The sequence below is a fragment of the Panthera leo genome, chromosome A2 (genome assembly GCF_018350215.1).
Source record: "Panthera leo isolate Ple1 chromosome A2, P.leo_Ple1_pat1.1, whole genome shotgun sequence".
NCBI lineage: Eukaryota > Metazoa > Chordata > Mammalia > Carnivora > Felidae > Panthera > Panthera leo.
In genome coordinates, this window is record NC_056680.1 from 55616662 (window position 1) to 55642309 (window position 25648).

At 58.0% G+C, this 25648-nt stretch overlaps 1 protein-coding gene across 5 annotated transcripts in view; it reads right to left on the minus strand.

The window, feature by feature from the left end:
* Positions 1–1232: 1232 nt before the first annotated feature.
* The window catches only part of FBLN2 (fibulin 2), an 89107-nt gene continuing 64691 nt past the window's right edge, over positions 1233–25648 (minus strand). For 4 of the 5 annotated variants that reach the window (XM_042911797.1, XM_042911799.1, XM_042911798.1 and 1 more), the window contains exons 6-18: positions 24163–24372; positions 23433–23546; positions 22725–22826; positions 20344–20484; positions 16043–16177; positions 13989–14126; positions 11968–12111; positions 11712–11840; positions 11124–11249; positions 8895–9011; positions 8245–8373; positions 4718–4841; positions 1233–2132 (exon numbers count right to left, since the gene is read on the minus strand). In XM_042911797.1, coding sequence (XP_042767731.1) covers positions 1775–2132; positions 4718–4841; positions 8245–8373; positions 8895–9011; positions 11124–11249; positions 11712–11840; positions 11968–12111; positions 13989–14126; positions 16043–16177; positions 20344–20484; positions 22725–22826; positions 23433–23546; positions 24163–24372 — 1967 coding nt within the window. In that variant the 3' untranslated portion in view covers positions 1233–1774. The remainder of the gene's footprint in view (positions 2133–4717; positions 4842–8244; positions 8374–8894; positions 9012–11123; positions 11250–11711; positions 11841–11967; positions 12112–13988; positions 14127–16042; positions 16178–20343; positions 20485–22724; positions 22827–23432; positions 23547–24162; positions 24373–25648) is intronic. The other variant, XM_042911808.1, reaches the window with a different exon arrangement.

The window sequence follows — 25648 nt, forward strand, 5'->3', positions numbered from 1 at the left end:
GTCCACTGATGACGCAACTGCAGCCCAGAGGGGTGATGTCACTTCGAGGGTGCACAGGGAGTCTCCCTTGAGCTGGGGGAAGAAGACATAACCGTGTAGGACAGGGCCAGCAGCCACCAGCCAGATGCTGCCCTAGCCCCTGTGGTGTCCCTAACCTGCCTGTTGAGTGGGGGCCTGGCACCTGCTGGTCCCCACCTGCTAAGTGACTATGCCTGACACGGCCACTAGCCCTGGTTTCCCTTGAGGATGGAGCCAGTGAGGGGGGCAGGGAGGGGAGGAAAGGCCATGAGACAATGAGGCCTCCCCGGCAGGCTTACAGCAACAAGCTTTGAGGCCGGCTCATGACACTGTTGAAAACGTTTAAATAATCGCCCCATCTTACATTGGAAGATTTTACATCAAAATGTGGTCTGGGAGCTTGTCTTGAAGAATGAGAACATCTGGACATGCGGTGGGGGTTCCCAGGTGGCAGCATGGCTGGAGCCGTGTGGCACACGCGTTCGCACGCGCACACACACACACACACACACACACACACACACAGACATGTGCACTGCTGTTCCGTGGCACAAGCCTTCCTTCCACTGCCAGGCACAGAGCACTGTGATTCTTTCTCTGCTGTTTCAATGCCGGCTGCCACCCACCTGCCACCCACCACATCTCGTTCAAGGCCCCTGGAGTCACACACTGCCTCCATCTGAAATCCGCTGGCTTAGAGAAAGAGCCAAGGGGGGCAGCAAAGGTGCATGTGGGGGACTCAGACCTGGGCCCAAACGCCCGGGTGGCCTTGGGCCTGTCTCTTCCCTTCTCAGCCCTCCTCCTCTGCCCCAGCCTCAAGGCCCCAGAAACCTACATGGGAGAAAAAAGATGGAATTCTCATCTTGGGGTTCCTGTCCACATCCTCTGTCTGACCTGATGCTTTCAGGCCCCCATGACCAGGACCAGTCCTGGAGTCTCTAGACGATATCCTGAGTGACAAACCAGCAGAGGTCCACATTTGGGGAAGGAGGAGGAAGAAAAGGAAGAGTAGAAAAATAAGAAGGATCCCAAAGCTGGCATGCATTTATACTGCAATCCCTTCACCCCCAAGGGAGCTCCTGGTTCGGGGCAAACCCCCTGAGTGAGGCCTCAAGGAAGGTCCTGATCAACAGACGCATGGGTCAGGCTGGGGAACCCTGAGACACGCAGATACAGTCGTCAAACGCAAACACTTTACAAAATAAGTAAACGTTTTTCTTTTTTCACTTTATAACCCTTTGTTACTATTTGAATATATTTTTTTGCAATGTGCACATACTACAATTCAACAAAACACTTAACATGGTTTTTTTTTTTTTTTTTTAAAGTAAAGAGCAAATCACAGTGGAATATGAAATGGAATATCAACTTTGGGGACAGGTCACCCAGCGAAGTCCAAACACCCCGTCGTGGCCACTGTGTTTCCTCTTCAGTCACTGTTCGGCCTTTGGCCCTCTGACTCCACCCACAGAGCACCTACAGTGACCCTGAACTGCCCTCAAAGCTTCCTCTCTCGGGTTGGGGCACGGGAGAGGCCCAGGAATCCAGTAGGAATCGAGTCAGCAAAATTAAGTTAATTTACAGAGTTATAGTAAAAACACCACCGTCGCCCGGCCCCGCACATGCGGTGTTCAGCAACCACGGAAAGGTGTGCACCGGCAGGGGGCGCACGGGTTGGCGCAGGGACACAGCAGGAGGATCCTGGGGTTCCGTGGCCCCCGCGGGGCGCTCAGGCGGGCACAGGCGGGCAGGCGTCTCACAGGGCAAAGGTGGTAAAGAAGATGTGCATCTTGGCCAGGAATGTGGTGACGGAGCCCTGACGCCAGAGCTTCATCTCCACGTCCAGGGCGAAATCCCGGGGCTCACGCACCAAGCGCTGCAGGTAGACGACGCCCGTGAAAGCGTTGAGCGGGCGCGTGCCAAAGTAGCCCTCCTCGTTGCCCTTGGTGATGGTCAGGGAGATGGTGTCGCCCGCGAAGACGGGCACCGGGCTGATGCGGAAGATGTGTGCCGGCACGAGCAGGCCCGTCTGGAAATTGAGCTGGTAGTACGTGATGCGTGCCGGCGAGTTCTGGCACTCCAGGAAGTCACGGCATGTGGTGCGCTCGCACTTCCTGTGGGATGCACGGGGGCTCGGTCAGCGGGCCCGGGGGCTCGTGTGCGTCCGCGCCTTCCCGCCCCTGACGTCCGACCGTCCGCGACACGGCGCAGGCCTCAGACGCAGGCTTGAGGGCCGGCCAGCCCCGGCATACCGAGTCACCTTACCTCTCTGGGCCTCAGTTTCCTCATCTGTAAGACGGGCTACTAGCCCGTGGTCTCGCCAGCTGGCTGGGCTGAGTTAATAAACGCGCAGGGCTTCGCGATCAGCCTGGCACCGTGTGTTAGCAGCCCTCGGTCATGCGTGTGTCCCCCACTCGCCTTCTTCCTCCCTCCCCCTTCATTCTTACCCACCTTCGTCCGCCTTGTTTGCACTTGCACGCTTGCCATTTGCACAGATTCCCCGGGCACAGCGTTTTGATGGTTTTAATCATTTTCCAAATTCCTTTTCTTCTGTAACTGACTCTCCGTTGGAGCCATTTCCTCTCCTCACTCGGAACGGCCTGCCCTTTTCCAGGGGAAGCCTCTCCGCAGACCGGGGCCAACGGCCCGCGTGGGTCTCCACCTCACCCCCGCCTGAGGAAGCCTGGAGGCTCGGCCAAGCCACGAAACAGTGACAATGGGGGGGTGAGCCTCCACCAAAGCCACCAGGGGCCTCGATTTCTGAGCACAGCACCCCTCTGTCCCTTCCTGACTCTCGGAGCCACTAAATCACTGTCTACAAGCTCACTGCTTCCAAAACGGACACTGCTCAGGCGCCAGGCCCCAGCAAGCAGCTGTACAGGATCCTTTGAGCAGAGGTCCCCAACCGGTGAAGTGCGACAGGCACCACGACAACCACCACGTCACCAGCCACAAGTGACTGAGGCTGCAACTCACCGCTGTCTTTCCTCATCTCATACGCGTGCCTGCCCCCAGGTGGCGCTGCTCTCATCCCCACGTTGCAGACGGGGCCACCAAGACCCACAGAAGGGAGGCTACCTGTCCAGGCCGCCCCAGCCACACTCTCCTAAATGTCCCAGCGCGCATGCACGTGGATGCTACGGTGTATATGGTGCTGAAAAACGGCAAACTGCCAGCAGGGCAGCCAGGAATCATGAACGCATCCATACTGCTCGTGGCGTGCCACACGCACAGACGTGAGACAGCTAAGAGGGAGAAACTTGTGCCAGGCTAAGAGGGAAGGTGGACACGCTCAGCAGCCATGAGATTTGGCTGCAAGGCGGGGGGGAGGGGCAAGAACTTTGGCCTTGCCCACTTGTTGTTGACCTACTTTTTTTAAATGTGTATTCATTTTTGAGAGAGCAAGCACAGAGAAGGCGCGGGGGGGGGGGGGGGGAGCAGGGAGAGAGGATCTGAAGTGGACTCTGAGCCTGTCAACATGGGGCTTGAACCCACAGACTGTGAGATCATGACCTGAGCCGAAGTTGGACACTCAACCAACTGAGCCACCCAGGCACCCCTGTTGTTAAGATAGTTTTAAAAGCGGATGTCACATTTGCAATTCTAAAAATGTACATCTGGAAAATACCTTACAAAGTAAAATAAAGTGGGAAACAACTGAATTTTAGGAAAAACAAAAGCACTGTATGAGAACGTATGTTTAGTAAAGAAAGGACAAGAAAGGGGAGCCTGGGTGGCTCAGGCGGTTAAGCATCCAACTTCAGCTCAGGTCATGATCTCGCAGTTCATGAGTTCGAGCCCCTCGTCAGGCTCTGTACTGACAGCTCAGAGCCTGAAGCTGCTTCAGATCTATGTCTCCCTCACTCTCTGCCCCTTCCCTGCTCATACACACTCTCTCTCTCTCAAATATAAGTAAAACGTTAAAATTTAAAAAAAAAAAGGGGGGGGACAGGAAGTATGGCAAAATGCCAAGAAGTTATCAACAAGAAGTGTGGTCACTGGTCCGTAAGATGGTCCCGGGTGTCCCGCCTCCTGATGGTCATGCCTTGCGTGGTCCCTCCTCAGGGTACCCCACCTCTCGCAGTGGCGAGCTGTGTGGCCAGCGGCAGAAGGGATGGTATGTCACTTCTAACATTAGATTAGGTTACAAAGGGCTGTCACCTGCTCTCCTGATGACCCGTGCCAAGGGAGGCCACATCACAAGCAGCCTCATGGAGAGGCCCACGCGGGGAGGAGCTGAGGCTGCTGCCCACAGCCACGTGAGCGAGCAGCAGGGTCCTGCAGCCCCAGTCAAGCCTTCAGATGACGCGGCTCCACGAGACTTTGAGCTGCAACCACCCAGCTAAGCTGCTGCCGGCTTCCTGACCCTAACAGCCATTTGTCTGTAAAGAGGCTGAGTGTTGGGATAATGCATTACACAACAGCAACTCGTGTGTGTGTGTGTGTGTGTGTGTGTGTGTGCGTGCGCGCACGCACGCAGGAGCAGAGATTTTCCGTGAGTTTTCTTCCCTTTGCTCTCCACACCCTGAGCAAGGTGCTTCTAACTTGTACCACGTGTGGTCAGTTAGACCACAGACCCAGTGGCCGGGGCCTGTGAGGAGCAGGAGGGGCGGAGGCAGGCACCACGGCCTCTCCCCCGGACAGCATGAGACGGGTGCGGGGGTCCCGGGCCTGGGGCCGGGGGAGGGGGGGCACTCACGTTTCGGAGACGCGGACGTAGTTCGGAGGGCACTCGAAGCGCAGGCAGCGGAAGCCGCCCCGGATGTTATAGCAGGTCTCGGCCTCAGAGCAGTTGTGGGTGCCCAGCGCACACTCGTCCAGGTCTGGGGGGTGGGGGAGAGGAGGGTGAAGAGTGGGGTCCCCCGGCCGGGGGCAGGAGTCCACACCACCCTGGCCCACGCTGCAGGCCCGGGTCTCAGGGCAGCTCGTCCCAACGGTAAGCACACAGCTCCCAGACCACCCTATGCCACACGTACCCGCCCAGGGGCTGAGGACCCTGCTCTAAAAACAATCATTTTTGTCTCCTGAGGGCTTCCCATACTCCCAGAATAAGAACCTAGTCCCTTCATGGACACCACAGGCCCCTCTGGCCCTTCTGCGTCAGAGCTTCTCTCCTTCTCCTTAGGCTGCAGCCCTATGGGACTAGTCTGGGCCGCTCCAACACCCTGACCCCTATCCCACCGCAGGGGCTTTGCATATGCCGTTCCCACTACTGGAACTTTCCCCACATCTTCCCATGGCTGGCTCCTTCTCATCTCTTGGGTCTCAGCTCAGGACCACCCCCTGCAGGATACCCTCCCCATCCACCCTATAGTGGTCCCCTCCCATTTCATTCTCCTTCTACTTCCTGTCCTGTCTGAAACACACTACTTAGTATGTACTGTGTCCAGCCTTCCCCTCCTCAGTGTGAGCTCCAGAAGGCCAGGGGTGTGTGTCCCTCTTGGTCCTGTGGTGTCCCCAGCATCCAGCAGGGTGCCTGGCACACAGCAGGTGCTCCACACACACGGCCAGATGGAAGTGAGGGACCCATCCCTTGTAAATACAGACTCAAAGATGCACGGTGACGAATGCCCTCCGCACACTGCACAGACGTGCTCACACTCCCTGCGTGCACACACACAAACAGGCAGATGGCTGAGCACACCCATATGCTCACGCATACCCACACAGATACACAGAATCACAGCCACAGGCATACGAGGAGGGCCCTTTCTGGATGCTGAAATACACACACGCACACACACACGCACACACGTATGGATACATATCTGACAAACGCTCAGAGAAGCACCCATGGGTGTGTGTGTGCACGCATGTTGCACAGGCAACCTGTAAGTCAAGTAGGATAAAATAAATGGGTTCCAGAGACCCCGTCCGTGAAGACCAGCTGCTCAGCTCAGACAGCGTGGCCCCCGGGGGCCCCACAAGGGCTGCCCCTGGGGTGAGGGGAGCAGAGTTCCTGTCAGGAGCTTCCCTGGGAAGCTTCTGGTTTCTTTCTCCAATCCTCCACACTGATCCAGTTTAGGGGTTTCTCCTCACTCAATCCTCATGCCAGGCCTGTGGGGTGAGGGTCGTGGGCCTCCCCAGACACAGGAGGGGCACAGCCTTGCTCAAGGTCGCACAGCAGTCAGCAGGCAGCTGGGGCCGGAAGCCAGGGGTCCAATTGCAATGCCACGCGGTGGCAGTTACAACAGCAGCCAAGCTGCATCCTGAGTCTGCCGCCTGGCGTCCATCCGATGCGTGAGGCCCTGCTGCACTCACTCACTTGTCCCCACAACCCCACGAGGCAGGAACGGTGTCACTTCCCACCCTCACGTGTGCTCAGGGTTCAGGGCTCAAACCCCCAACCTGTCTGTGGGCCACCACCCCCTGTGGCGACAGATCAGCTGACATTCATTCACCTCTCCAAGCCTCCCTCCCTTTCCTCCTATGCAAACTGGGTCACGATCCCCATTTCCCAGGGTGGCGCAAAGGCGAGTGGGAGAAAACAGGGCAGGAGTCAGTGGGACCAGGATGGGCGCGGCTGTCGTCCTGATGGTTCATTAACTGAATCCACATGAAAGGAGGGCCTTCTGCTCTTCCCCCTTTGGCCCCAGCTATGCTTGGGCGGCCCACAATGGGAGCAGGAAGTCCTGACCCGAGCTTGGGCAGGGGTGTGGCAGGAAGCAGGAGGGAGCTGCTTCTTGCTGTCTGCCCACCCAGTGCTGATGGAGATGCCTAGAAGTGAGCAGGAGGAGCGCCAAGGGTCAGCACCACTGCAGCCTGTCCTCACCACGCTCACAGGAAGCTACCAAGGACTTCCCTGTGAGCCTGGGGTCGCCACCCCTCAGTGCTTCCAGGCCCCTCGTATCTGCGGGGCCCTTAACCCTGGAGCCTCTCTCGGAGAGGTCAGGCCAAAGGGAGAGCTGGACAAGGCCATATACCCAGGGGGTGTATGTACACACACACACACACACGTATCTATACTGGCATAACGAGACTGGAAAAAATGCATCTAAGTATCAGGAGTAGTTGCCTCTCCATTCAGGTGAGTGGTTGAACGTTCAGTAAACACCTACTGTGTGCCGGGCACTGCCCTACATGCCAATGAACGAGTCACGGCCCTTCCTTCACGGAGCACGTTTCTAAAACACGCTGCCAAGTCTCAATTCCTTCACATTTTTCTGTCCTTTTTTTTTTTTTTTTTTGACCACTGAAGAGAGGCAGGATTTACTGTGACATATTAACCAGCAGGTTCTGTTCTCCGCTGGCTGTGCTCCCATCCTCCCGCTGGAGCCGTGAGACCTCGGTGGTTGGCCTGAGACACAACAGGACCAGGGAGCACAAAGAGGGTCATCCCTTAGATCTGAAGGTCAGCGGGCTATAGACGTGGATACCACTGGTGATTCAGGAAGTGGACATAACCAGGCAGAACCACCAACCCATGCTCTGTCCCTGTCCAGCCTGTGACAGCACGGAGACTTTTCCAGCAAGAGAATCTGGAGGGGAAGCAAAGGCTATCACATGTGCAGCGGGGCCCCCGTCTCACCTGACCTCCTGATGAAGGCTACAGATGTAGCAGGGACAGAAGAGAGGTGACCCGTGCCCTCCACCTTGCCCAGGTGGCTTGCCAGGCCTAGCTTTGGTGGCTTCAGGAAGTCCCAATGGAACCGAACTTATAATCGTGACTTCCCAACTTAGAAGGAAGATTAGAGGTCACAGAACCTGGTCTCCATCCACGGAAGTAGCTGCAAACTGCAAAAGCAGGTGACTGCCCACCTAGCCTGTACATCCCCAGTGACGGGAAGTCCCCCCCTCCCCAGTTCCGTGTGGCCCTACCCAGCTCTGCATAGCTCCGGATGGGACAGTGTCTTTCTGCATGCAAGCTTAGTAGACGCAGCTGCCTGCGGATGGACATTACAACCCCTGAGCTACAACCCTGAGGCTCTCTCCAGGTTCCTCACCCGCCTTTTAGGACCACCACTCAGGATGCCTGTCCCTGCCCCAGGAGAGGGCCCAGAGCTCAGCCCAAGCCTGGAAGACTAGCCCGAGCTGAGTCGAACAGAAGACTGTCTCCTTCCTCATCCCGGGCACAGACCTCAGTTAACGTGGCCACCAGCGGCATTGGCCATTCCCCGTTTATGCACTAGGTGTCGTAGCTCCAATCGCACAGCAAGCTGTGTAAGGCTTTCTGGGCCTGCTCAGAGCCTGCCCGAGGCACTGGTGGGGCAGGGACCCCTTGCTTACCCTTGCAGGACCTCCCATTGGCCGTCATGGCGTAGCCGTGCTCCGGGCATGCACACTGGTAGCTCCCTGGCACGTTGATACAGCGGAAGGTACAGAGGATGCCGGCTCCCTGAGCACACTCGTCAATGTCTGTCAGAGAGAGGGTCAGCCCCTCGTGAAGCCCCTGTACCCGCAGGGCCCAGCCACTGACAGTCATTCTGGCCCTGCCACAGCCCCGGAGCCCAGGGGCCCATTTTACCAATGAGGACAACAGGGCACAGAGAGGGGGAAAGAGTTGCCAAAACCCACACCGCAAAACGGGACTCCCATTCCAGTGCTCACTCCCTGGGGCTGCCCCATCGTTGCTGCTATCGGCGCAGGGCCGAGAAGTTACGAGGCACAGGCCTGGACAAGGTCTGTTAGCGCAGCCTCCGTCTCGCTGAGCCAGGACCGTCGCCGCCACTTTACGGCGGAGAAGCCCGAGGTCAGGGCTGGGGAGCTCCTGCCCCAGGTCACGCAGCCGAGCAGATGGCAGGGCTCAGAGTCCAGCTCTGATGTGACGCTAAAGCCTGTGTATGTCCCGCGTGTCCCTGCCCGGCACGGAGCCTCTGGGGGCCCGCAGGGGAAGGCGTGCCAGTGGGTCAGGGCGCCCCCGGGCAGGGGAGGGGTACCTGTGCAGGTGTGCCCATCCTCGGCCAGCTGGTAGCCTTGACGACAATAGCACTGGTAGGAGCCATAGGTGTTGGTGCACTCCTGGCTGCAGCGCCGGGTCTCACACTCGTTCACGTCTGCAGGGAGACCGGCCTGTGGTCGAGGCACAGTCCTCCCAGCCCAGCAGTGAGGGCCAGGGCCCCAGCTGACCTGGAGCCTTAGCTTGGGAAGCCACTCGTTCCAGCCCCTCTCAGGGGCCAGTGGGGAACCAGAGACCCCGGAAAGGGCAAGGAGCCCACCAGGGGAATGCAGCCGAGGCAGGGGCAGGGCTGGGGCTTGCTGGCAGAGTCTCAGCCGGCTGCCTGGAGGAGGCAGCTACAGAAAGATGGGGCTCAGGTCTCCCGGGCGGGGAGTTAGATGCCGCCCTATGGAGAGCCTGTAGCGCCTGGGAGAGACAGCTCTGGGAAGTATCATCTACGCGCCAACCCCTAGAGGGCTGAGGCCTCGCCTGCCTGCCCTGATCCCCAGGCCTGCCCCTGCATGGGGCTGGGGGAAAGGGTAAGAGCTGCACGTATGGGCGTATGGGCCAAACAACGTGGCAGCCGACGAACGAGAGGTCAATTCGTGGCTCCGCTTGAACATCTGCACCCTGAGCTCCTTGAGGGCAGGGACGCGGCTTTCCCTCATCCAACCAGGAACTGCTGAGCTCCTACAACATCCCGGGTCTGTGCTGAACTTGGGGACTTAGCCGGGAACAAGATGGACAAAACCTCCACTTTGCGGAGCTCATGCTCACACGTGTGCTGGTAAAGAAGGGGGAGGGGTCAACTAAATGAGTAAAATAACCAGTATGTCAGGAGGGGCAAATGTTGCAGGGAAAGAGCAGAGAAAGAGACAGGGAGTGTGTCTGGGAGGGCTGAAGCTCTGCAGGCGTGTGGGCATCTGGGGGAAGTGTTCCAGGTAGAAGGCACAGTAAGAGCAAAGACCCTGGGGTGAGCGTCTGCCTGGTGCCCTCAAGGGACAGCAGCAAGGAAGCCAGCGTGGTCAGAGCAGAGTGAGCCAGGGGAGGGGAGCAGGAGAAGTCAGTCATGTGGAGCCTGGTCACACTTCCCTGCCCCTGGGCTGGCCCTGTCCCACAGGAGGGCCAGCCCAGGGGTCTCAAAAGGCTCTCCTGCCCAGGAGGGAGGTAAGAGCCCCTAAAATGGGAAGGGCTGGGGAAGACGGTGCCAGTTAACCATGGCTGGAGACCCACATCCCCTTCCCTCGCCGACCCCCTCACCCCTCCACTGAGCCACCTCGGGACTTCCTTCCGTCCCAGTCCTGCCAGGCCTGGTCCGACCATGCCGCAAACACACATGGGAACAGCCTGACAGTCCACACATGTAAGAACTTGGCCTCAGATACCAGCCCGTGGGCAGGGTCCAGCCCGTTCACATGCTTGGCTTAACTCACAGTGTGTCTTTTGAAAGTTTAAATCCGGGGCGCCTGGCTGGCTGAGTCGGTTAAGTGTCTGACTTCAGCTCAGGTCATGATCTCATAGCTTGTGGGTTTGAGTCCCACATCGGGCTCTGTGCTGACAGCTCAGAGCCTGGAGCCTGCTTCAGATTCTATGTCTCCCCCTCTCTCTGCCCCTCCCCTGCTCGTTCTCTCTCTCTCTCAAAAATAAACATTAAAAAAATAATAAATTTAAAAAATAAGTTTAAATCCATTGTAACATGTAAAAACCCAGCAGATTTTACACAGATACCTAAATGTCTAGCATCTGGAAAACCAGGAAGATTGGGTCGCCCCGGACTGGTGCTGCTGGGTGGCACCATCCACAGGTGCCGTGCGGCTGCTGCTATTTGGCGGCCGCTGGGCTCTCCGGGTGGCCAGGAACCCTACCTCATGTTTCACTCACTTCTGTTCCTTGCCTGGACCCCCAGGCTGTGCGGTCACGACCAGGATCAGAACCCACGAAGGGGCAGAGGCTGGGCTGCCACCTGGGTCTGAAAGGAGCTGCCGTCCGGGGGTACGGACGCCTCAGAAACCCACCCCTCTGGTCCGAGATGGCCAGGCCCTGGGCCCTCCAGGAGGGCCCATGGCAGGAAAGAGCCGGACCAGCTGAGGCCAGGGTGCGTTTGCAGAAGTAGGGAAGTGGCATGAGGTAGGGACGGGGTCTGTGAAGCTATGAGGCCAGGGCCCGGGCGAGATGGCTTTCCATGGTGGCTGTGCATCTGTGCGGGGTCGGAGGTCGGGGCCAGTGGTACCTTCGCAGCGCTTGCCATCGGCAGCCAGCAGGAAACCGGAGGCGCAGGAACAGCGGTAGGAGCCCAGGGTGTTCTCACACGTGTGCTGGCACAGGCGGCCGGGTGAGGTCCAGCACTCATTCACGTCTGCAAGCGAGCGGCGGGCAGGGGGTGGGTGCCCCGTGGCGACGGCAGGGGTGGCCCGGAGCCCGCTTCCCCCACCCCCAGGTAGAAGAGGGGGCTGGGTGAGGACAGGGACACAGACACCCAGGAGGGACAGGGAGGAACCAGGACAGGCAACGGGAGAGGCAAAAAGACCGGGGCAGACGAGAAAGGCAGCAAGGGTGTCGGAAGGAGGCTGCAGGCAGAGACAGGGATGGAGACGGACACAGCAAGGGGCAAGAAAGGAGGGTGGCAGCGACCAAGACCGAGAGAAGCAGGGAGGACAGCAGCAAGGAGGCACCGCTGGGCAGGATGGCAGCAGGCGGTCCAGCCGGGGCCGCCCAGCGTGCCGGCAGAGCAGGGCGGAGGGAGGAGGAGGAGGCCTGAGGGCCGGGCGGGGGCAGCCAGACCCCACGCGGGGGCTCCCGGCCACCAGCGCCCACCTACCGACGCAGGCCCGGCCGAAGGCGTCCCGCTGGAAGCCAACTTTGCAGTCACAGCGGTAGGAGCCGGGGAGGTTGTGACACACCTGCCCCTCGCCGCACTGGTGCACGCCGGTCTCACACTCGTTCACGTCTGCCAGGGGAGGCGAGCAGGGCACCCTGAGGCCTCGGCTCTCCCTCTGCAAGGGCCTCCCACAGGCAGAGGAGCCCGGGAAGGCCCAGGCCGGATGGGAGGCAGGGAGGGAGGAGGTTGGCCTCACCCACACACTTGGTCCCGTCCTGGCTGGCGTGGTAGCCTCGCCCACAGAGCAGCGGGTTCCTCTGGCATGTGTAGGAGCCCACGGTGTTGACGCAGCTAAAGCCTGGCCGACAGGGCTCGGACAGCGACGTACATTCGTTGATGTCTGCAGAAGCGGTGCGGGTGACGGGGGGCCTGGCACAGCTGAGTCCAGGGTCACACCGGGAGGTGGCCGGTGTGGGGCTCCAGACCAGCCCTGGATAGGGCTGCAGGGTCACATCGTCCCAGTCCCGTGTCCTATGACCCCAGGGCCTTTTCCTCCAAGAACCTCGCCCGCTGGGCACTTCCTACATTCTCACAGTTGCCCTGATGAAGCAGCTGAAGGCAGAGGTCCCCCTACGACTTCGAGCTGAGTCCTAGGCTACCTACAGTAAGTTGTGCCCCTGCTCTGCATTTTCCCACCAAACCATCAAGCTCATCGTCCATCTCTCCCTCACACTCTGCCCTAGCCTCACTGTTTCCTCATCATCCCATGATGCCCCAGCCCACCACAGGACCTTGGCACATGCTGCCCCCCCCCCCCCCCCCGGCCAACACTGCCCTCAGATATTTTCAGGGCTGGCTTCCTCTCTTCCTCAGGTCCCTGCCCCAATGCCACCTCCAACCATTCTACGTAGATGAGCCCGCCCCCCTTTTTAAGACTGTTTTCTCTACTTGCTTTATTATTTATCAAAGCACCTTTGAATAACTGCCACTTCTATAAATATGTTTGCCTATTCAGTCCCTCCTTCTCCAAAATGTCTCATTAAAGTGCCAGAACTCCCTGGGGCACCTGGGCGGCCCAGTCAGTTAAGTGTCTGACTCTTGATTTCGGCTCATGATCTTGCAGTTGTGGGATCGAACCCTGCGTTGGGCTCCGTGCTGAGTGTGGAGCTTGCTTGGGATTCTCTTTCTCTCTCTCTCCACACCCCCAACCCCTCTCCTACTCATTCTCTCTCTCTCTCTCAAAATAAAATAAACTTAAAAGGAGTGCCAGAACTCCCTGACATCTAGAACCAGGCACATTTTCAGTGCTCCGAAAATGTTGTCAACGAACAAATCAGTGAGGAACTGTTGGCCATCGGGCAGACGCCTCCCCACCTTGCCCTGACCCCAGCTGGGTATCCCAGGGCAGATCGCAGGGACCTTCTTGTGCCCACGACCCTGCAGTGACCCCGTGACATTGCTAGGGTCACACAGTGAGGAGCTGTAAAGGCGGTGCCCCAGAAAGGCGTGTGACAGAGCCACACTCTCACACACCCCCGGTTTCTGTCCACACCCAGTGGCCGGCCTTGCACACCTGCCCGCCTTCCCACCTCTCTGTCTGCATCTTTCACCCCGCCCCACCCCCACAGGGTTGAGCACAGCCTTGGCCATGCCCGCACCAGACACCGTCAGTCCCGCGGGGGCTCTGGCGCCCTGCCTCTGGGCCAGACGTGCTCAGGAGCCCTGGGGGAGACGAGGCTGCCGGCCAGCAGCTGTGCGGACGGAGTCGGAGAGTGTGAGATCTCAGACCCACGCAAGGACAACCAGGCCACCATATGCAGGCCTTAACCCAGGAGTGCGGCACGAAATCAACCCGTCCTTTCGCCTCATCCGCCTCACTAGCATTCTCTACAAATAGAAACTGTAGCGAGTATCACATATAGCAGAGAGATTAACATTTTGTGGCGTCTGTGTTCCGGCCGCATGTAAATGTGTCTTTACCAAGTCAAGACATAAAAATATTCCCTGCGGCTAGCTAGGCTAAAAGAATCTGAGACGCACTCATGCCCACAGATGGGTAAGCAGAGGCCACAAGAGAAGGAGCTTAGCCAAGGTCAGACAGCTCGGGATAGTAAGCGTTCCGATTCCCAAGTGCCTCCTGGGGCACGGACATGTCTATTCACGGGTAGGGACTAGGAACGCTGAGGCTGGGAGAGGGGACCAGCAGCCAGCAGGGAGGCCCCGACACCCCCTCCCAGAGACCGCCCTCCCCCTGCCCCGCCCCTGGGCCCTGCTCACCCACGCAGTTGCCCTCGGGGTCCTGAAGGAAGCCATCCATGCAGCGCGGCCGTGCCTGGCAGTAGAAGGAGCCCTTGGTGTTCTGGCACGTGAAGCCCGCCTGGCAATTGTGTTTGCCCAGCTCACACTCGTCCACATCTGCCACGCAGAGGCGGGGTGTCAGGGCTCGGCGGGGCGGGGGCGGGGGGGGCTGGCAGGCCCCTGCCCGTACTCCCCACCATGACCTTGACGACGACATCGCCACACTGACCGAGCTCCTCTGCAGTACCAGGCACTGTCCCAAGTACTCCGAGATGGATTTATTTACGCGACGCTCGCGACAAGCCTAGGAAGCAGGTGCTGTGACAAACCCCATCCTCGACAGGGGGGACTGAGGCACACACACGGTTGGAGCACTCGGCAGCACTGGGCTGGGCCCTGCTGCACACTTCCCGGGGCCGCAGAAAGGAGCGTGAGCACTCATGCTCAAGGGCCTGCGTCCAGGCCTCTCAGGAGGCAGTGCGGCCGATTGAGCCACACCCGGACAGCTCCGAGCGGGTCACCGAGGGCTCCTCACCTCTGCACGGCACTCCACTGTTTACAAAGTGCTGGCACTGCCCTTTCCCTCACGCTCCCTGCAGCAGTCATACCAGGCCTCCTTCACAGACAAGGAAACGGAGACGGGACGCGGGAGGGCCACACACATGCTCAGCCGCGGGGCGGACCCTCGCTCAGGTTTGCCGCTGACTGCCAGACCAGTGCCTGCATATGTGTCTGTCTGTGCTCCTGCCACCTGTCCGTCCTTGCCTCCACCCACCCCCTGTCTGGTTTCCAAGGCCTCCGCCACCTTGTCACAGCAGCCCAGTCTCTGGGAGGCCCTGCATGGGGTTCCAGGCACCCGGATGTGAACCAGGCACGGCCGCCTTTCAGGGACCACCACATGCCTGCGGAGGCAGCCCCTCCACAGACCAGAGTGGCTAAGAAGGAGGTGGCCAGCACCCCGAGGCGACAGAGCGGCAGCGGGCGTGGGACACGTCCAGGGGGGCGGTGCCCCTTGCCAGGCGTCGGCGTTCTCGGGTTGGGGGTGCTGGCCCTGGATCCATGTGTGCACACATGTGTGCCGAGGGGACAGGGCTCATCTCTCATCCCCCCTCCCAGCTGCCCCCACCCCCAGCTCAGGGCTGGACACGGAGCTTGCTAAGCCCCCCCTCCCCCCCCCCCCCCCCCCCCCCTCCCGAGCTCACGCCCGACTCTGGGCCACTCCTCGTCCACAGTTTCCAGGGTTTGCAACAATTACGTACCTCTGTAGGTCTTACCTCTTTGGTGACATCCTCCTGGACATTTTTAGTTAGAAAAAAAACCATGCTTCCCATCACCTGTGAAACAGGCTCTCAACCCCCTCCCTAATGGGGCCTGCCAACCCCACCCCCAGCCTTCCACACTCCCAGCCTGCCTGTAACCCCGAGACTTTCCGTTCTTTGACCATGCCAAGATCTCCCCTGTCCCCAAAGGCCTCACAGTCGCTGTTCCCTCTGCCTGGAGCCCCATGACTCCACGTCTGGGTTCCTCGGACATCACCTCCGTGGGAGGCCTCTCTGGACCCCCACCGAAGGGAGCACCCAGCCCACAGACACTCCTGCCCCCCCATTTGCTTGTGCAGCCTCTGTCTCCCTCATCAGGGGGTGACAGAGAAGGACACCGTGCCCCAGCAGCTCAGGATGTATCTGTTCAAATGGTTCAAGGAAAATTCTCCCTCTTCTTAGGAGACTAGAATTTTCCAGTGGAAGGCACACAAGTGAGCCTTCTGTGGAGCTCTACCCCAACGTACAAACAGGGGAACAACTCCACACCAAGACACCAGCAAAGGTCACAAGCCCAGAAGCACACTCTGGCTCCCCACTACCAGCCTCAGATGCCCCCACCCTGCCCCAAACACTGGTCATCTGTGGGGGCTTCCCACAGGCAAGAAACCCAAGTGCTTGGGGCCTGCCAGAGGGAGAAGGCTCTGGGCAGGGTGAGGGTGGGGCCAGGGGCAGGGCACGGCAGGGGTGGGGTGTCCAGCCTGCCCTCCTCACCTGCGCACTCGCCGTCCTGGAAGGCGTAGCCGGGCTCACAGGTGAGAGCCTTGTAGCAGTGGAAGGAGCCCACGGTGTTCACGCAGTGCTCTCCCCGGCTGCACGTGTGCAGGTCTGCCACACACTCGTTGATGTCTGCGGGGGGAGGGGCCGTCAGGGGCAATGGGGTGGCGGCAGGACCTTGCCCTGGCTCGGCCAGCCCTGCCCTCGAGGCCTCAAGGTGCTCACCACCCAGAGACTCACACGTGGTTGGTGTCCACCTCTCTGTGCATCTGTTCATTCAACAAAGATTTATCAAGCATCTGCTGTGCCAACAAGCATTGTTCCTGGCACCAGATCACATCCATCAGTGACTAAGACAGACACAGCCCTGGCGGAGGCCCAACAGATAAATACACAAAGTAGGGAGGGGGGTGGTCACAAGTGCTGTGGAAAAGACAGAGCAGGGCCAAGGAAATAAGGAGTGCGTAGGGGCAACAGGGAGGTCAAGGAGGGATCATCCGACAAGAGGGCCTTGGAGCAAGCGTCTGAAGGGGTGACAGAATGAGCCAAGCAGACATTCCTGGCAGAGAGGACAATGGATGCCAGGGCCCCGAGGAGGGAGCCTGCCAGGCAGATTGAAGGACCAGCCAGGAGGGGGTGTGGCTGCAGGGGAAAGAAAAGAAGAGAGTGTTCAGAAATGGCAGAGCAAAGTGGGAGCCATGGAGGGTTCCGGCAGAGGACTGAAATGGCCTCGCTCATTTGTAACAGGGTCCCCTGGCTGGGTGGGAATGCTCCGGGGGGCGGGGGGGGGGGGGAGTGTGGAGGCTGTTAGGACAGAAGATGGATGCTGGGGTTCAGACCACCACCCACGGAGGTGAGGAGAAGCCAGCCGTTTCTGGAAATGCAGTGAAGGTAGAACCAACTGGATCCACTGATGGATGAGACAGAGGTGAGCAAGAAAGAGGAGCTGAGAGGTGTGCAGAGCTTTCTGGCTGAGCAGCCAGACAGGCAGGGGTGCCAGGCCTGGGGATGGGGACAGCTTTGAGAACCAGGCTGGCAGGGAAGGTCAGAGCCTGTGGACACATTGCATTCGAGTGTCAAGAGGCAGCCAGGCACACACGTGAGTTCACTGAAGGGGTCTGAGCGGAGACACTAACCGGGGAGTGGTCAGTCGCTGAGGTCACCCAGGGCACAGGACACAGAAGAGGCCAAGAACCCACTTGGGATGAGCAAGTGGGAAGGGGAGAAGCCGGTGACGGTGTGCAAAGGGAGGGCAGGACACTGGAGAGTCAGCCAGAAACTGCCCCAGGCCTGGCGCTCTGGATGACGGCCGGCCGGCCCAGTGCCTGCTGCCTCCACTCTCCAGCAGGCAGGGAGGTGCCCCAGTCATTCACTGATGTGTTCCTCCCTTCACACACAGTAACCAGCACCTATCCTGTGCCAGGTGGCCAAGCGGGGGCGTTGGCCACAGCGCCTGCCCTCAAGGGAACTGCCAGCCTGCCGTGGGGACGGGACAGGGAGGAGAGATGCTGGGGAGAAAAGCCATAGGCTCGGAGCCCTGGCCTGTCAGAGTCACTTTTCGGGGGCAGCGACAGGTGAGCTAATTCCACGAGGATGCTGGAGACCAGGTGGAAGGGGGCAGAGCAGGGCAGTGAGGGAAGAGACTCCCCCAGCCTCGCAGGTGAGCCAAATGGCACATGGGCCAGGCTGACCGTGAGACTTCAGTGGGGGTGGGGAGGTGGGAAAGGGAGAGTTTGGGGCCAGCAGTTTCCAAGGAAGGCTTGGCTGGGCAAGATGAAGACTTCCGATTCACAGGATGGATGGACAGGGGAGGTATGTTCCCACGACCCCAGAAACGCCAGAGCCCCAACAGCCTGGGAGGAATCATGGTAACAAATAAAAGCAGCCGGCACTCAGTGAGGTTCACCAGGGGCCTGGCGGTTTACAGATGCAGCTTCACAAACGAGGAAATAGGTCTCCCAGAGGGGCTGTGACCGGACCAAAGTCACACAGCCTGCACGTGGCAGCAGCAAAAAGGGAACCCAGAGCACCCGGCCTAGAGCTGCGCCCTTTCCACGCTGCTGTGGGAGAGGCCCCAGAACCCTCCCATCATCTAGCAGCACAGCCCATCTGGGACACTTTTCCCAGGGGCCAAGATGGTCCTCAAAGGGCTGGGCACAAAAGGCAAACAGCAGAAATTGCACGTCCATCAGGAGTCTTCTGAACCTGGCCCCACCCAATCCCACTGTGGCTTCCATACCTCCGGTGATGGGGGGCTCACTACCTATGCAGGCTGCCTCGGCGTGACACATTTGTTGAATCATAACAATGACGTCGAATACCAGGACATTCTTCACACAGACTAACTCAATCTCTACAGTGACTAAGGTGGATGTTATCATTATCTCATTTCACGGATGAAGAAACAGGCTCAGAGAGCTGAACTGATTTGTCTGAGGTCTTACAACAGGAAAGCTCAGAGCCAGGATTTGAACCCACACAGTCTGGCCGCAGAGGCCATACTCTTCATCCGCGTGTGAATCTCCCACGTCACCAGCCAGGGTTCATGAGCATGCGTGGAGCGAACAGATGACCGGCAGAAGACATCGGTACCCATTTGTGCATGAATAAATGATGGAAAGACCAAGTGCTAACAGATGGTAAGACGAGCAGGTCAGTGGAACGAGAGGAAGGACAGGAGACGCCCATGTGTCTGTGCAGAATGAGCAAGGAGGGAGACACGAAAGAATGAGAATGTGAGCTCATAAATTTTGCTGAATGAAATACACCTTTGCTCTTCTAGTCCCAGAACCTGTTTTCTGGCTACCTGGTGACCCCTTTTACTGCAAGATCTTCTGTCCAGGCCACCAGGGGAGCCCGCACACCCAGGCACGGCACGGGCATCCTGGGAGGGGTGCTTGCAGGCCTGGGCAGGATCCGCCTTCCCAGACATACACACACAGACACGACCCAGACAGGAAGAGCCGCCCAGCCACTGACAAGCAGGTTCGGGAGGGCTCATGTTGTGCCGACGGCTGGGGGGCCAAGGGCAAACATGTCTGCAGCCGCCCCTCAGCCCAGCGCCGTGGGCCCATCTGCCCAGCGGCGGAGGGTGACGAAGAAGAGGACATGTCCAGGCTGGACATGGTCCCCAAGCACAAAGAAGACAGACGGGGCTCTGATCACGTGCCCTGGACGCGCTCTGCACTGCTCCTACCTGCACACTTGTGTTCAAGCTGTTCCTCCCACCCTGCACGCCCTTCCCGATTTCCAAGTCCCATCCATCCGTGGAGACCACTGCAAATGCCACCTTCTCCGGGAAGTGTGCCCAGATGCCAACAGGTGGAGTGACCTCTCCCTTTGCCTGTGCCTCTGCTAGAGCATTTCCAAGAGTCTGTCCTGAGTCCCTGCTACCTTGGGTCTATCTCTCTGTACAGGACCATCACGTTTCCTCCATGAAAATATCAGAACCCCACACTTGGTGCCCTCCTCACTCCCTGTGGGGCACACCTGAAGCCCTAGCCACTGGCCCACATGTGCACCAAGAGGCAGGAGGGGAGGGCTGTTACAGAGCACCAGCCCCACCCATGCTTGGGCCAGGAGCTGGGTACCACTCGGTACCACCCCCTGCCCAGTCCTCTGGCCCCAAGGTTAGAGGCAAGGAACCAGGCTCAGAGAGGGAGCTCCACTGTTCAGCGTCACACAGCAAATGAACACTGAGTGGGGGTGCAATGCTAGGTCTGCCAGACCCCAGCTCCATCCTTCCGCCTCTGGAGGGGATTCTAGTTGTACCTAAGGACAACCTCAGCAGCTGACATCACGTGCTCATGATGCCCCAGGTCTGGGCTCCGGCATGCATATGTCATATAATCTCCAAAGGAGCGTCAATGTCTCCTCTTTTCACAGATGATGAAACTGAGGCTTGGAGAAGGGAAGACATTTGTTCAAGGCCACAGAGCTACTAGGGGCTCCTGCTTCAAACCCAGGCCTCCCTGCCTCCAGACCCCACGGACCCCCATCCTGCTGCCTGGACGTGCGACCTCCTCATCGCAACGCCCCAGGCAAGTCACATATCAACTACCTTTCTGACTCGCAGGCACGTACATCCCTGAGGAAAGCAGCTTTCCAGTGGTGTCAGTAGAGAAGCGGGACAGGACACCAGGACAGACAGGGCATGGCACGGAGCAGGGGGGTGCCGGCCGTGCTGAGAGCTCATATGCAAAGGGCAGGCCCTTTAGCATGTGGCCACGGCATGGCCGCTTGGCGTGGAGCAGAGCAGAGAGCCGTGACAGTGGCGGCAGGCAGGGGCTCTCGCTTACCCACACACTTCCTGTGCATGTTGAGAATAAAACCCTCAGCACAGAGCACCGTGTGGCTGACACAGTAGAAGGATCCCAAGGTGTTGACACAGAACTGTCGCAGGCTACAATCATGAGTGCCCATCAGGCACTCGTCTTGGTCTAGGACAGCCGCAGGAGGGAAAACAGAAGGGCCATTAGAGAGGCGTGGAGCATTCAGTGACAGAGAGGGAAACTGAGTCCCAGGGAGGGGCAGGGACCTGCCCAGGGCCTCCCAGCGCATCAGTCGTACCTCTGGGCTTCGGGCCCAAGTCTGCGTTTGTACAGTCACGTGATATCAGAGCCAGAACCCCAGTAAGGACAGATGGCAAGGTGAGGCTCAGAGAGGATGGCAGGGTGGGACCAGAGGCCGTCTCCCACCCAGCTCCGGAAATATTCCACCTCCAGAGGCAACCAAAGGAGCCACACAATGGCAGGTGTTGCAAACTCAAGTGCCTAAGGGACCAGGCTGGCAACATATACAGGAGAAGGGGCCAAGAGGGAGGCTCTATGGGGCACTTTGGGGTCTGTGCTCTGTTCCACTGGGGGACCAGGACTGTGAACCCCTTGTGGGCAGAAGTTTGAAGAGAAACCTGAAATCTTGGGTTTTTTTTTGTTTTTTTTTTTTTAAAGTTCTTGAGTTTTCACGGTTGGTAACTTGCTTGCTTATTTTAAACGGAGCAGAGCCCAGCAGGACTCCCCTGCAGGGCTGGCTGCACCACTCCAAATGCCACCTGTAACCTCTGGCCTGGACCCCACAGCCATCACCACCAGGGGTCCTGCAGAGGCCTGGAGACACACAGACACTGGCCTGAGGCCTGACTGGGACCCGGAAGAGTCCCGACATAGGAGAGACACATTCCTCACATTTTCAGGGCCCTGAGAGATGGGGAGCAGGGCCCAGAGGGCACTTGAGATCTGCTCCTACTGCCTGGCCATGGGGTGGTTTTCGTCCACAGCAGAACACAGTCTTGGGATGACCTGGGTGGCTCAGTTGGTTGAGCGTCCAACTTCAGCTCAGGTCATGATCTCACAGTTGATAAGTTTGAGCCCCACGGACATCAGGCTTGCTGCTATCAGCACAGAACCTACTTGGGATCCTCTGTTCCCATCTCTCTCGGCCCTTCCCCCACTCATGTGTGTTCTCTCTCTCTCAAAAATAAACATTCAAAACACAAGTAAAATAAAATAAAACAAAACAAAAAAAGTAAAGTAAAATAAAATAGGAACACAGTCTCAGCCAAGGGGCTGGATGTGGGGTCCCAGGATGTGGCAGGGATACGGGTATTTTCTCAGATAGACTTAACCCTTTTGACAAATATCATATGACGTCACTCATATGTGGAATTTAAGACACAAAACTGATGAACATAAGGGAAGGAAAGCAAAAATAATACAAAAACAAGGAGGGGGAAAAACCTTAAGAGACTTAAATACAGAGAGCAAACTGAGGTTGCTAGAGGGTTGTGGGGAGGGGGATGGGCTAAATGGGCAAGGGGCACTAAGGAGGACACTTGTTGGGATGAGCACTGGGCGTTGTATGTAGCGATGAGTCACTAAATTCTACTCCTGAAATCATTATTACACTCTATGTTAGCTGACTTAGATGTAAATTTTTAAAAATAAATAAATAAAATTAAAATAAAAAACAAAAGACTGAAATTAACCCTTTTACCCTTGGACACCCATCAAGGTCACATCTCCAGAACCTGAACCTGAACTAAAGCATTTCCTAGCCCGTCCCACGCTCCAGGCCTGTCCTGCCACCAGATATGAGGAGGTGTAGTCTAGAGGTCTCTCAGGCATCATTCACTGTGGGAACCACCCCAGCAGGTGTCGGATCCAAATGCCCCCAAGTCTTGGTCCACCGACGTCCCACAGAGACAAGACCCCATCCTGATGGGGTCGCAGGTGTGAAAGCCACACGCTTTTCAACCTTCTTTGGCCCTTTTGTGAATGGCAGAGTTACCAACATCTACTGCCCCTTCTTTGGATTTAGTAACAGAACTGAGCGCATGCCATTCAACTGGGGCTCCTACTCCCCAGCCCCGCTCCCCATCAGAGGCAAGTGGGAGGGATAAACGTCACTTCCAGGTCCCGCCTTCACAGCGGGGCATGGACATCCCCCTTTCTCTTTCTCCACACATGACCGCAACAAGGACAAGGTGGTCACAAACCAACCTCAGCCTCGCAGACAGGGCGAGTCGGGAGTGTGGTCCAGGGATCTTGTCAGAAATACAAACCCTCGGGCCCCACCCCGGACCCAGGCCGCCTCGTTCTGCCTGCCCCGTCTCCCTTCCGGGGCCCCACCACAGGCCAGCTCAGGTTGGCACAGGTACAAGAGCAGCCCCCGTGGATCTCACCTTCACAGGACACACCATCCGCCATGATGGCATAGCCAGGGAAGCAGGAGCACATGGCTGTGTCCCCAGTGACGCTGCACACCTGCTTGCAGGGCCCGTTGTCTGGGAAGAAACCACACAGAGATCAGGGACCACTGGGCTCATTACCCCCGGCTCCGCCCTCCAGGCAGAAGGCACCCCACACTCCTGGTCCTTTTCACGAGGTCCCCCAGTAAACCAGCTCGCACAACTGGTTGGTATCTGGGACAATCGCCACCAACACTCGGATACCAAACCCCTCCCGGGAGTCACAGTGCTGCCAGAAGGGAAGGGGACAGAGAGGACAGAGAAGGAGGGAGAGCAAGGATGCAGAGACAGAAGGAACAAGAAAGAGGAAGAGAGGAAGAACAAAGAGAACTTTCTACGTAGTACTGCAAGCAGTCTCCAAGACAGTTCTCAAGCAAGGATTTTATTCTCTCAGTACTCTAGGAGCTGAGACAAAAGCAGCTAACTGACTTGCTTGGGGTCACACCCTGGCCCTCAGCTCCCCCCATCCACAACCTCACCTCCTACCAGCTACACTCTCAACTCCTGACCTCAGACAGGCGAGACCAACCAAATCCCCAAAGCAGAAGCACCCCTTTGGCAGGAGGCCAGCTTGCACATGCCCAGCACTGGGGAGCTCACCCCCTGAAGGCAGCCCAGACCCACCCCATGGCCCCAGGTTACCTTTGCAGGTGTTGGGTTGTGGCTGCGGTAGCAGGATGGTGTTGGAGGCCACTTGGGAGGACTCTGGTTTCAACGCGGACTCCTCTGGGGCCTCCGGCTGTGGAGGGTCACTGTCTGTCATGGGGAAAGCAGACAGGAGGGGAAGAATGCATGCCTTCAGCCTGGCCTCAAACTCAACTCACACCCTGGGCACCATGCCAGGCATGTGTCAGAGACTGCCTCATTTAATCCTCTCCTCCTACCCATTTCACAGGAGAGAAAACTGAGGCTCAGAAAGCAACATACTACATTACAGCTCTTTGGGGCAGAGGAAGAGAGGAAGCAGGGGAGTGAGTATCTATCCCTGGAAAAGCAGCAGGCAGAAAGCACCCCCAGAGCAGGGTCTAAGGCAGCCTTGTAGGCTGCCTGTCAGAGCCTGACCTCCTTGGGCCCAGTGCTGGGGACACAGCTTGAGTTGGGTTGGTGGGAGCCTCTGCAGCCTGGGTCCTGGCCCTGCACTGGGGTCTAGGGTGGGATGCTGGGGCTGCCCGTGCAGACGAAGCTTCAGATGGAGCAGATGGAGTTTCAACCTGCCTGCCTGGCCTTACAAATCCCATTGCTAGAGGCTTCCGATTCCCAGAGATTCCAGCATGTAGGATGACAGGAGGGCAAGGAGCCCATTGTGGCCATCACAGGACCACCATGCTCCACTGGCAAGATCAGCCCCTGCCCCAGCCATCTGGGCCCTTACCTGGTCGGCAGGTACGGCCATCATCCTGCAGTGAGAAGCCAGGAAAACAGGCACAGCGGTAGGAGCCCACGGTATTGATGCAGAGATGCTGGCACAGCTCCCCTGGGAGGAGCAGGCACTCATCCTGGTCATCGCCAGGCAGGCTGTTGGGCAGCTCAGTCTCCGTGCCCAGTGACAGGGCCTCCCGGCTCGCCAACTCTGCCTCTGAAACTGGAGCGGGGGTCAGTGCTCATGATGGGACATGAGTTCACCCAGCGGGTGGCTGACACTACAAGCCCCCATGGAAATCAGTGTACGTCCTCATCAGAACCTCTGTGTGCCCAGCTAAGATAGCATGGATGGACAAAGGATGGATGCATCGATGCATGGATGCATGGGTGAATGCGTGGATGCATGGATGGATGGATGGAAGGATGACAGATGATGAATGTAGGGAAGGATAGATGGATGGATGGATGGATGGATGGATGGATGGATGGAAGGATGGAAGGATGGAAGGATGATAGATGAACTCAGGGATGGATGAATGGATGGATGGATGGATGATAGATGATGACTCCAGGGAAGGATGGATGGATGGATGGATGATGGATGCATGGATGGATGGATGGATGGATAGATGATGAATGCAGGGAAGGACGGATGGATGGATGATGGATGCATGGATGGATGGAAGGATGATGATGAATGTGGGAAGGATGGATAGATGGATGGATGTAAGGATGGAAGGATGATAGATGAACTCAGGGATGGATAAATGGATGGATGGACGGATGGATGGATGATGGATGCATGGATGGATGGATGGATGGAAGGATGATAGATGATGAATGCAGGGAAGGATGGATGGATGGATGGAGGGATGGATGGATGGATGGAAGGATGAAGGAACAGACCTCCAGCAACAAGAATGCACCCATCAGAGCCAGGTCCAAGTCTTTGTGCCCTGCAACATGACAGGGCCAGGCCCACAACAGTCCTCAAGAAGCTTTGGCTAAAGTGTTGAACTGGATCCAGACCCCTAGTCTCAGTGACATCTGGGAGGACCACCTCTAGCAACAGAAAGACCCCAAACATGTGTTCTGTCAAACAGAGATCTGAACTCTTACTCAGGCCTCCCTTAGCTATGTCACTTGAGCAGTACTGGGTCTCTCCATTCCTCCCCAGGCTACAGTGGGGAGCAGGTGAGAGTGGCAAGGAAGGCTCCCGGGGTTGAGCTGCACTGGAAGCTCTTCATATAACAGTAATAGGATGGGGAAGGGAGGGGGGCCCGCAGCCCTCCACATTCCTAGTCGGCATAGGGCTTCAGCCTTGCTCACTAGCCCCAGACAGCTCAGCCCCACAAGAGACCAACTGCATGAGGTCACATCTGATAAACATGTTTCGTACTGAGGATGCTTACACTGCGCTCCAGCCCGGTCAGTCCTGGCCTGGCGCATGTAGGTGGGGCCGTGATGGCTGGTGGTCCAGCCCGGAGTACTGGCAC